We start from the raw sequence: 12,731 nt of genomic DNA on the forward strand, positions 1-12,731 counted from the left end.
GTTGACGAGCCCCAGTCCATTTCTGCAGCCTCTGGATCGATTCGCGGCTTGGAAGAGACAAGTGATCAATAGGAAGGTGATAAATACCCCTTTGTCATCTTCATCGTCCCAGCTGAGCACGAGTTCGTCCTCCTTAGGTTTGCTGACAGGCGCGCTCCAGTCCATGTCCATTGTTGACGAGCCCCAGTCCATTTCTGCAGCCTCTGGATCTATTCGCGGCTTGGAATAGAGAAGTGATCAATAGGAAGGTGATAAATACCCCTTGTCATCTTCATCGTCCCAGCTGAGCACGAGTTCGTCCTCCTTAGGTTTGCTGACAGGCGCGCTCCAGTCCATGTCCATTGTTGACGAGCCCCAGTCCATTTCTGCAGCCTCTGGATCTATTCGCGGCTTGGAAGAGACAAGTGATCAATAGGAAGGTGATAAATACCCCTTGTCATCTTCATCGTCCCAGCTGAGCACGAGTTCGTCGTCTTTAGGTTTGCTGACAGGCGCGCTCCAGTCCATGTCCATTGTTGACGAGCCCCAGTCCATTTCTGCAGCCTCTGGATCTATTCGCGGCTTGGAAGAGAGAAGTGATCAATAAGAAGGTGATAAATACCCCTTGTCATCTTCATCGTCCCAGCTGAGCACGAGTTCGTCCTCCTTAGGTTTGCTGACAGGCGCGCTCCAGTCCATGTCCATTGTTGACGAGCCCCAGTCCATTTCTGCAGCCTCTGGATCTATTCGCGGCTTGGAAGAGACAAGTGATCAATAGGAAGGTGATAAATACCCCTTGTCATCTTCATCGTCCCAGCTGAGCACGAGTTCGTCGTCTTTAGGTTTGCTGACAGGCGCGCTCCAGTCCATGTCTATTGTTGACGAGCCCCAGTCCATTTCTGCAGGCGCTGGGTCAGGATTCGCGGTTTGTTCTACGAAACACATAGAAATTATTACTTCGCTTCGATAATACTTCCAAAGCCAACGCGGGGCAGCCCGCCTTGAAGCGCCCGTGCGCCTTTTAGAAGTACATACAACCGTCACTCGAGCCGTGTGAAGCTTTTGTCGGACTCTTGTTGGAATATGATGTCTATACGTCGGCGGCCGATCGTAAGATTAGGCAGATCGTAATGTTCCCGTGTAATGTTTTGACGATAGTCACATTAAACCAATAGCCCGAAGGGCAAACTGCCCAGAAATAGGAGCCCCGCGTAGCGTACGTGAAAGATTTTCACGTTTCACGATATGCCTAGGAATTTCACGATATGCCTGATCTTACGATCGGCCGCCGACATATATAAGGCACAAGGCTGAGTGTTGACGCGATGACACCTAGGCACCTCAAATATCTTTAAAACTTACTTGTTTCGCTCGCATCGGTCAGCTGCCCTGTGTGTATGGTGGCCTCGTCGACCGACGGCGCGGCCACGGGCGCCGGGCGGCGCTCGTCCCGCACCCGCGCCGGTAGCTTCGACAACACCTCCAAGGCCAGCGCGGGGCAGCCCGCCTTGAAGTGTCCGTGCGCCGTTTGGAAGTAGAGCCGCCGCTCGAGCCGCGTGATGCCTTCGTCGGACTCTTGTTGGAGGAGGGCTAGCGTTGCTCCCTGTGAGATTAATAATTGTAACAAACGTTATGAATTATTCTACTGTGATGTATGGACTCATTAAACGTTCAAAATTGCGCGCAAGACTATACATATATAGGACGCTGCTTAATGGCCTGTGCACATCGGCTGCGTGTGCGTGACGTGCACGTGCGCGTGCGGCGTTGTAGTATACAGATCCTTAAGAGAGATGGCACACCGCTTGCGTGACGTGTGCGTGTGCGGCTCCAACATTGTAGCGCACGCACACGCGCACGTAACGCACACGCAAGCCGGTGTGGCTCGGCCTTAAATGAGACTATCGTCGGCGTCGAGGGATTCCTATCTACTAGTGCTATCTATCATTGTTAACTATACGCGCGCGCATAGCGGACTGACCTGACTGGGCAGGTTGTGCCGCTTCAGCCTGGGGTGCGTGCGCAGGTACACGTAGAAGTTGAACACGCTGGGCACGGGCTCATTGTCGCGCGACTCGCGTGCGGTGTGCAGACGGCCCGCGGGCGCTAGTAAAGTGTCGAGGGCCTCGCCGTATCGCTTCAGCTCCCAGAGTGCCATGGAGCGCACGAATGGGTCGGGGTGTGCTCGCTCTAGGTCTATTTGGCCGTCTTCGGTTTCGCCGCTAAATAAACAAATGTTGAGTTAGAAGGGTCAAATTAAGACTTTACCTATCGCGGATGATGGTCATATGACAGTTCATTTTAATATGGAGCAGCTGTCATGTAAAATGTATGTAGATTAATTTTGGAATTTTTGCACATTAATTTATTTAGATATATATCATTTAAGTTAAACACAGTATATTTCTTCCATTATTTTCTAAATTAGGCCCACCCAAAAGAGTCCTAAAGGAATTGTCATAGGGACCATAATTCGACGTGAGAGGTAGTACGTCATAAATCAATATAAAATGTATTGCTATGTTAGCCGTCCTTTATTTTACACGCTCTACAGCTCTTCACTAATACACTTTAAAAGATAATCCAAAAGGAAGGAGTTGTTTCATTACAGTTATTAGTTATTTTCTTCAAAAGGATCAACTTAAACTTTGACAGTAAGATGAAACTTAGGAGTGTAAATATGTTACCCGAGAATTTCATCCATTAACAATCTCTTCAAACTGGGTGACGCTGGGTTGTCTGACTCGTACAGCCTCGCGACGACCATGGCCAGCTGCAAGTCGCCTAGTCGAGTTATCAGCACCTACACAAAATATTTCTATTCACTGCCCTGACTGACCAATCCGTAAAAGTCTAACTTAATAGGGGATATTACTGCATAGTTCTGCAGCCAAAGGGCAGCACTAAGCTAGCTAGTAATCCATAGGGTAACTCATACATACTGTGCCTAAAGCTGTTTTTTGACAAGTTTTCACAGACAATAAAATATGACATTGATGCATCAAGGCGGTTTGTTAACAAGGGCCTACCGGGAAACGCGAAAATCTAAATTTAGTCATCTGCCTCTTTGTCGCTCGTATATGCAAAAGTGATAGAGGTTAGATAACGAAATTTCGATTTTCTTGTTTTGTGGTAGACCCCCAGATTGTGATGGATAGTGGTAGTGGCGCCCCCTACGCAGAGTTTTGCGTAATATTCATTGTTGTTTCCGATTTTAAATTTTTCGCGACCATATTTGCGAGGACAGATTCCAACCAAAACCTTATAAGGTTAATGTTGTCTCGATAGAAAAAATAACGAAACTTCAAATTTTCAATTATTTTCTGTTGTACACTATTGAATACCACAGCCATATAATTTTAGAATAAAATAGCTGTATATCACCAGCTTATTATACCGAGGAATTTGACCAGCAAAATTTTAAACGGAAGTATACTTTTATCGTTAAAACTCGTGCGATCGCCAAATCCAGTAGCGAATTGGCCCTAAGGCCCAGTAGGCCCGGGCCTAGGGCGGCATAAAATTGGGGGCTGCAAAGCCGCTGACAAAGTTCGCTGATGATAACTAAAAATAACTTAAAATGTAGTCAATATGATGGGTGCCGCGAAAGGGGCGGCTATAGGGCGGCAAAGACTGCAAATCCGCTACTGGCCAAATCTTCCGTCGCAAGTTACACGCAGCGCGCCATATCATTTTTTCCTTTCTGTATAAATTTAATTCACATTAGTTTACCTCCAAGGCATCTTTCAGGGCTCCTCCGAGTAAGAAGAAGGCGGCAGCGTGTTCAAACCGCTGTCTTCCGAGCAGCACGAACGCGTTTTTCAGCGCCGCTTTCCGCCAGCGATCCTCCGAAAAGTCGTTTGAAAAGAACTGTTGAGAAAGAACAGGCATTTAGTACGTAATACATCATTACATACTAAAAAATATAAATAAATAGATCATCATTTTAGCCTCCAGTCATATGCCTCTTTTCGTGTACGCCACTTATCCCGGCCTTGGGCTAGTCTCATCCAGAAGTGTCCCGTGATTTTTCGAATGTGAAGGAGCCAACGAACGTCAGGCACTTAAATACATACATATTAGTAATGTACCGACTATTGATTTGGCCGACTAGCCGACTAACCGACTAATCGGCGCTCGAATGGCCGATTAGTCGGCCGACTAGTCGGCTAGTCGGCCAGGCCCCTATTTCACCAACGTGACAGGTGCGACAATTCGACAAGTCTCATTGTTGCTGACGTCACAAGCATCCATGGGCTACGGTTATCGCCGTATTCCTGTTTGTCACCATCATTGTATTATTTAAAAAAACTTTATTAAATCGGCAAAAAACAGGTATTTCTCTTGTGATGTTTATGATGATAATGATGACAATTGTCACAAGATTTCAAAGAACTTTCGGTAATTCTTGACAGCAAATGAGTTCATGTGACAATTGTCATTAGCTTCGCAAAATAAGTACTTATTTACTGGCGATATTTATTTATTTATTTATTTATTTATTTATTTATTTATTATTCGGAGAACCAACAGCTATCAATTGTACAATAGATATGTATATAGATAACAGAAAGCCAATTATAGGTTCCCGCCAATAGCAACAGGTTAACAAACAAATGGTGGTTAGCACTAAATTTTACAACGTGTTACCACTAATATTCTAAAATATTCTAATTATAATAGTGGAGTTTTTTTTTAATTAACATGTTGGTGGCAAACAACCACACCGCCCGTCTTATGGTAAGCGGTTACCGTAGCCTATGGAGGCCTGTGACGTCAGTAACAGTGATGTCGACAAATGCGACATTTGTCACGTTGGTGAAATAGGGCCCAGATCATTAGTTTCGTATAAGTTCAGGTGAAAAACAATAGTTTTGCTCTTTTGGTTGCGCTATTCATATATTAGCTTGGCTAAAAGGTGTTCTCTATACATAGGTTCAAAGAGCTACAAATAGGTACTAGAGGTACAAATGTGGCCGGATAGTCGGCTTTCCCGACTAGTCGGCGACTAGTCGGTACATCCCTAATACATATATATCTATGGCATAAATACACACATAACTATTAATATATACACGAATAAATACAATACATATTATAACCGCACACACCTTCCTACTTTCATACCCTGCCTGAGCCATAGTTTTATGCCAAATAATACTCACTGCTGTCATCTTCTCGTCTCTACTCGACCTGAACAGACCCCATAGCAGCATCCTCTTCTTCATAGCGAGATAGTACAACGCAGCGTCCATGGGATCTTGCTTGGCCATGTAGGAGGCGCGGGCGAGCCGCTCCACGCATATGCGCAGCAGGTCGCCTCTTATCCACCAGCCTACGCCTGAGAACAAAGTTTTCACATTTCAAGGGTCTGCTTACTTATAAGCAGACCCTTACTACTGAACTCTAATTAGAAATTTCAACGTGTGCTATTACAAATTGTGATCGAAAAGTCGATAACTGTCCGACATTATTACCAACTTTGTATTTAACTAGTTGAATAGGTCGAGCGTACATCCTGGCGGGGTCGCCATGTGACGTGAGGCGATTTCGTTACTTACATCTTATACTACGTACAGTCAGAGAGTGCGAAAGTGGCATATGCACACGCTAACCAAGCTGACCAAGGTGTCCTCTACACAAAAACATATTTACAGTTCCGCCACGACATTGCGAGACCTGCGACGGCGGCAGCGATAACCATAGGTTGGAGCGAGACACAGCAATCGGACCTTGTGTTCCCACCTATGGTTGTCGCTGCCGCCGTCGCCAGTCGTGGCCGAGCCGTTAGTGTACCCCGGTATCAAAGCCAGTAGCTGTTCGTGTGTCTCTGAATGGAAGTAGCACAGGAAGCAAGCACGGACGCCGATCCGTTGTAGCGGAGGAAACCCTAGTTTCTTGCGAGGGAAACTAGAGAGCGCAGTTAAATAATTATATGGAATTCTTACCTAACTCTCTCATAGTGGTCCACTTGGGCTGTCCTTTAGAGTAGCCCGGTATCAAAGCCAGTAGCTGCTCGTGTGTCTCCGAATGGAAGGCCCACACGAGGTTGCAGGTGCCCACGCCGTTCCGCTGTTGGTTCGCGCGTTGAGCCAGGGGCAGGCAGCGGAGGAGGTAGCCGTAGTGCTTCATGGCGAGGAGGAATCGGAGGCCGCAATCGTCCAAAGAGTCTGAAAGAATTACAAGTTGATTAGAGCTCATTTAGATGATGCGAGAACTCGCATGCGAGTTTCATTACATTGCGGGTTTTGATCGGTCGGTCGAATTGGAGATAACCAACATTCCGCAATGTAGCTAAAATCGCATGTGAGTTCGCGTCTAAATCAGCCTTTAAGTTATAATAAATAAATAAATAAATAAATATTGGGGACATTTTTACACAGATCAACCTAGCCCCAAACTAAGCAAAGCTTGTACTATGGGTGCTTAGGCGACGATATACATACTTATATATGTCGGAGAATGGCTGAAATGTGCCATCTGTCGCCTTCAAGAGGCGTTTTATCATGCAAACCTTGACAAATAGAGCAAACTAGGGTGTTACGTACACCTGAGTGGCGTTCGACGCAGTTCCGCTAAGACGTCATAGAGTGCGCTATTAAAACAATTGAAGTCGAGAACAATTGAAGTTATGCTCTCAATCAATCTTCAGATGAAGCAAGATGAGAACGATCGGGAAAAGATGACGTCTGTGGCGGCTCCTGGGTCAAATCCACTGGTTTGCTTAAGATAAGAAACGAATCGCGTGCTGTGATTTGTAATGAGTCTTGTGCAGTAAAGATTGTGAGTTGAACATAGTATTTCATTGAAGGCCCTCGTCATCCACGATTGAAGGTTCTGATGTGCTGCAGATAGTATGATACGCCCACAATCCTCGACATATAGATAAATACATACTTATATACATAGAAAACACCCATGACTCAGGAACAAATATTAGTGTTCATCACACAAATAAATGCCCTTACTGGGATTCGAACCCAGGACCATCGGCTTCGCAGGCAGGGTCACTACCCACTAGGCCAGACCGGTCGTCAAAAATACAATCTTTATCATAATTCAACGGAGCAGCAATCTTCTTGGAGTGATTATATAATAAAAAAATGTGCGAATTGCAGTGACATAAAATAACCGCAAATAGAGCTTTCGGGAGACCTCATAAGGGAGCTTTCTCAATGCCATTTGCACTTTCAGTGACATTGGAACACGATAAAAACAAAATGTCTTTAACGTTAGCACTAAACAGGTAGTATTTTCTACCCTACGCAAGTACGGAAACAACGATACCATACCAACCAAAGCGAATGCAACGATCCAGCGAGCACAGACCTTCCCATGCGTGTCCGAATCGGGAAAGAAAGCGACCTGTGAAAATATTTCCACTTACCAGGCAATATCTCTTGGCCTGTACCCTGCGCGACATCGACGTCGGGCGTTGGCGGCAAAACATTCGGGGAAGTCGGCGTCGCACGCCGACACAGTGTCGGCCAATGCGAGCAAATGCATCTGGTCTAGTGAACTCAGCCGGGGCAAGTGTGTGGGGGTCTGTGGCGTCAGAAAGCAACATGTGAATAATACCACTTACCAGGTAATATCTCTTGGCCTGTGCCCTGCGCGACATCGACGCGGGCGTTGGCGGCAAACCGTTCGGCGAAGTCGGCGTCGCACGTCGACACTGTGTCGGCCAACGCGAGCAAATGCATCTGGTCTAGTGTACTCAGCCGGGGCAAGTGTGTGGGGGTCTGTGGCGTCAGAAAGCAACATGTGAAGCATACCACTTACCAGGTAATATCTCTTGGCCTGTGCCCTGCGCGACATCGACGCGGGCGTTCGCGGCAAAGCGTTCGGCGAAGTCGGCGTCGCACGTCGACACTGTGTCGGCCAACGCGAGCAAATGCATCTGGTCTAGTGAACTCAGCCCGGGTAAATGTGTGTGGGTCAGTAGCCGGGAGAGAATGCGGCCTGTAATTAAATAATCAGTTGGATCACGAGTGTGGCGAAGTATTGTTAAATTGTGTAAATAGCGGTGGCGCGCAATACAATTTACTACCTTCTCCATAAATGCCGCGTTCATGTAGTCTAAGAAGCCAACTTTATTAGTAGAAAAAGGCGCAAAATTCAAAATTGGTATGAGGGTTAGTCCCTTCGCTAGACTTTTTCGAATTTGCCGCCCTTTTCTACTTATTAAGTTGGCTTGCTAGACTAAGTACTATTTTGCGCGTGCTAGTCATATTTATAATCCCTACTAGATAATATGTAACTGTGGATGTAGAGGTAACTCTGTCTATCTATTACCTCTTCACGCAAAAATCCCTGATACAATTAAGGTGAAATACGGTATGTAGGTAGTTTGCGGCCCGGGGAAGGACATAAGATAAAAGAAATAATTTAGCCTATATACGTCCCACTGTTGGGCCCAGGCTTCCTCTCAAGCACGATTTTATCAATCAGCGTCATCATTCTACGTAGACGAAGTCACGGGTAGAAGCTACAAGATGAACCGTTGGGGCGCTGTCCGCGTAGCCAAGGTGATACCGTTTTATATTTTCGATATTATTGTCTGTTTGAGGTGTGCATCCCCTTTGTAATACTTCGATGTGTAATGTCTCCTGGGTCTGGTTATTAGCGATACCTTGACGAGGTCCAAAGTGCGACAACGGCTGCCGCTCCGGCGGCATCGACGGCCGGCGATCGACGCACTCCTCCTCGTCTAATAACAACGCGTCCAAGTCTTCATCTACGTCCATGGTCCCGTCAAATAGATCTCCGTAATCCTGAAATAAGTTACGCCACAGTGTAAAAAGTAGAGTTAGACCAAGAAGTCTGCAGCGATTTTGATAGCCCACGCAGTACAAGTGTTATTTATACGTCATAATTTCATAGAATTTTGACGATTAACTTGACACTTGCACTGCCGGGGCTATCAAAATCACTGCAGACTTGTCTCGGTCTGACTCTAATAGTGTTTGTGTGTGTTAGTGTACGCCTTTGATGTTTGCGTAAATGCCAACACCATACACCACACAAGAACACAGTAGGGTTGTCAGACTTTTAAACCACTGCCGAAGACTTACACTTGACTTACTATAAGACACGCTAGTAAGTAGTACCGAGCTACTAACAATGACGATGCATGCAGCTCGGGTGCTCGCGACCTACCCATCGCACTTCGCATCCCGCACAATTGCCCTGTCTAGACGGCTTCGTCGAATGACTGTACTGTTTTATACAGGCTGGCCAAAAAATAACAGGCAACAGGAATGCAGTAAATTTTTAACCACCGTGTAGTGTAGACTGTGGTCACGCCTTGAAACATAAATATATGTTTGCTACAGGTAGCTACAAGTACATCCGTTCCACATCAATTTTGGTGGCTAGCAATAAGCCGCGCGTGCCGCTGTCGCCACCTAGCGACCATATATGTCCTGATCGTAACAGACGCGTTTTGTTAGAGAGCGAGTCTTCTGTACCTAGTACTATTATTTATTCTGTGCTATAACATAAATGTATGGATGGACTGACCTTGGCCTCCTGTATTGTGGACGGATGGTGGGCAGACTCCTTGTCGGCAACAAGCAACGTCCAGAGAGGGAGCGGCGGCACCGAAGTTATCTCTGCGTAATCTAGCTGCACGTCTTCTGTTATCTGTATTTAGTCAGTATTATTATTCTTCTTCTTCCTTGCGTTATCCCGGCATTTTGCCACGGCTCACATAGGAGCCTGGGGTCCGCTTGACAACTAATCCCATGATTTGACGTAGGCACTAGTTTTTGCGAAAGCGACTGCCATCTGACCTTCCAACCCAGAGGGGAAACTAGGCCTTATTGGGATTAGTCCGGTTTCCTCACGATGTTTTCCTTCACCGAAAAGCGACTAGTAAATATCAAATGATATTTCGTACATAAGTTCCTAAAAACTCATTGGTACGAGCCGGGGTTTGAACCCGCGACCTCCGGATTGCAAGTCGCACGCTCTTACCGCTAGGCCACCAGCGCTTCTTAGTTTCTTAGCTTCTTAGTCAGTATTATTATTGTTTATAAATAATGAATCGTTAAGTCCTCATACACCTGCCGGCCTAGCCAAGGTTGCAATCGCTATCGCTTCGACAACGAAACGTTTTGTGTCTCTCTATCACTCTATTAATGCGACAGTGATACTTGCGTTTCGATCGGTACGGAGCGTAAGCAATTGGCATTTTGGCTACGCGGCCTGATTGGTCAATAAGGCCCATTTCTAGTTAAAAAAAGAATATTCAATAAATAAGTCACAAGGGTGCTCTTACACGATGAAATTAGGACTATTAGCTTGGAGGATTTTTAATGCCAAAAGCGGCTTATTGACCAATTAATGTACGATGTAATCTAATAAATAAAATAGAAATATAATTAAATTACCTACTCTGAATTATTCTCGCCAATTATGTCTGATTAACATTAATCAAACTTACGTTCAATTTGAAGAGTTAAAACTGGTAAAAACGTAAAAAATCCTATTATATTTTTTTATTTGCATACGTAGGTATATAAGAGTGAATCAATTAAAAACAATATTGGTGTAGGCTCCATATCTGCAACCATTTGAATCGATAGACGTTTCGCACAGACATAAAATGTTGGCGAATCTGTACAAAATGGAAGTGAATACAACATTGATGACATCGATGTATACAAAAGTAAGCAAAAAGGATTGAAAAGGGGGAACACAATGCAAATGCCTTTTTTTTCAGTACCTTCATTCAATACCATCATCATCTTACCAGAATACTGCAGTTAAGTTGCTAAAATACTCCTTCAATTAGGTTTTTGAAAAGATACTCCTACGATCAGATAGGTTATAAAAACAAGATACTTAAAACTTTATTTGGAATTAAAATAAGAAAAAGAAAGTATTTCTAGAATTCAATTTGAAATTTTAATAAACTTTTGTCCAGCTTCCTTTAAACACAAGAGTTTTTCTATATTATGCAGATTCTAGTTTGTCAAATTTGTAATATTTACCTAGTGCTAATTCCACAGACATATGCCTAAGAAGATACTCAAACTAATTTACTTCGCATGCCAAAGACTTACACCATCGAGTAATGCCAACAATGGGCACTTATTTTTCATACAAATCGCAATACATGTGGCATCCCTTTAAATATACGTCTGTGGCTAGTTTCAGCGCTTACCTGAGCAACGCCATCTAGCGGCGAAGCGGCGCCAGCAGCGAACGACACCGAAAGAGTTCGCGACCGCGACCAGCCGCGCTGTAACACACGTGCGACATGCAATTGCGACTGCGACTAAAAATCGCCTGTGGGGTGACGCTCCTCAATGTTAATACGTTCCGGTTTGCATCATGCGATTCGCTAGGGTTTAAGATTGTGAAGTGTCACGGGAAGTGATCTATTAATTAAGGGCATAGTGATAGGGCTTTTAATGTAAGCACAATTTTCTGTTCTTTATTTTTCCACTATACCTGCAAAAACTTATATGTACAGTCAACTGTAAAAGTATGGGTGCACAAATCATCTCAAAAATATGTACTAGTTATAGCTCTTAGGTATGTCAGCGAATAAGGAATTATGGGACATATTTTTGAATAAGTTGGCTACACCCATATTTTTACAGTTAACTGTACTCTACTCAGATCAAATTTTGTTACACCGTGTGTACTGCGCAGTACACACACTATAAGTATAACAGTATACGATTTTGTCATTTTCGAATGCCAATCAAAATTTATAAAGTAAAAGTTTTGAAGAGTAGACCGAAACACAATATGCAAGCTAAGCTAAGTACGATATACTTTCATACTCATGCCAATCGCTCAAAATCTGTACACATGTTGAGTAAATGCTTACTTTGACGACACAAATAAAAGTTGGGATAGTGTTCAGATAAGCGTAAAGCTTATTTATGAAGCTAATCTTCTTCAGCTAATTTAGATGTGTTAAAACTATGCCAGAAATAAAGGAAAGTGATTTCATCAGGGCCCTATTTCACCAACGTGACAAATGTCGCATTTGTCGACATCACTGTTACTGACGTCACAGGCCTCCATAAGCTACGGTAACCGCTTACCATCAGACGGGCGATGTAGTTGTTTGCCACCAACATGTTATTTAAAAAAAAACTCCACTATATCGCCAGTAAATAAGTACTTATTTTGCGAAGCTAATGACAATTGTCACAATAAATACGACAATTGTCACGAAATTCCGACACAGAACTCATTTGCTGTCAAGAATTACCAAAAGTTCTTTGAAATCTTGTGACAATTGTCATCATTATCATCATAAACATCACAAGAGAAATAGCTGTTTTTTGCCGATATAATAAAGTTTTTTTAAATAATAAAATGATGGTGACAAACAGGAATACGGCCCGCCCAATGGTAAGCGATAACCGTAGCCCATGGATGCCTGTGACGTCAGCAACAATGAGACTTGTCGAATTGTCGCACCTGTCACGTTTGGTGAAATAGGGGCCAGGTATGTTTGCTTATTTTTATCTTTCTATTCTTTTTATCGACAAAATCTTGATCGATATTACAGATCGATAGTTGGAATAGAGTAGGTGTGCTTTTCTGACATACGCTAATATGCGTGCCACGATATACCAGGATGCGTGCGTTCATACCTGTCTGGATAAACTGTCTTCGTCGCCCTGAGACCCTCGTCCGGCGCATGTGCCGCCGATACGTCTGTAAGAAGTAAAATACGTATCATCATCATCATCATCATTGGCCTGTCACATCAATAAGATGAT

The 12,731-nt window shown here is 44.2% G+C and overlaps 1 protein-coding gene across 1 annotated transcript in view; it reads right to left on the reverse strand.

Annotated features, from left to right (window-relative positions):
- LOC134669521 (dmX-like protein 2) overlaps nt 1-12,731 on the reverse strand; it is a 108,854-nt gene that overhangs the window by 40,030 nt on the left and 56,093 nt on the right. Inside the window, exons 28-39 of the mRNA XM_063527117.1 lie at nt 12,603-12,666; nt 11,150-11,227; nt 9,502-9,624; nt 8,612-8,753; nt 7,762-7,941; nt 5,928-6,149; nt 5,145-5,320; nt 3,712-3,849; nt 2,667-2,782; nt 1,961-2,201; nt 1,342-1,582; nt 773-911 (exon numbers count right to left, since the gene is read on the reverse strand). Of these exons, the coding sequence (XP_063383187.1) occupies nt 773-911; nt 1,342-1,582; nt 1,961-2,201; nt 2,667-2,782; nt 3,712-3,849; nt 5,145-5,320; nt 5,928-6,149; nt 7,762-7,941; nt 8,612-8,753; nt 9,502-9,624; nt 11,150-11,227; nt 12,603-12,666 (1,860 nt within the window). The remainder of the gene's footprint in view (nt 1-772; nt 912-1,341; nt 1,583-1,960; nt 2,202-2,666; nt 2,783-3,711; nt 3,850-5,144; nt 5,321-5,927; nt 6,150-7,761; nt 7,942-8,611; nt 8,754-9,501; nt 9,625-11,149; nt 11,228-12,602; nt 12,667-12,731) is intronic.

This window comes from Cydia fagiglandana, chromosome 12, assembly GCF_963556715.1.
Source record: "Cydia fagiglandana chromosome 12, ilCydFagi1.1, whole genome shotgun sequence".
Classification (NCBI taxonomy): domain Eukaryota; kingdom Metazoa; phylum Arthropoda; class Insecta; order Lepidoptera; family Tortricidae; genus Cydia; species Cydia fagiglandana.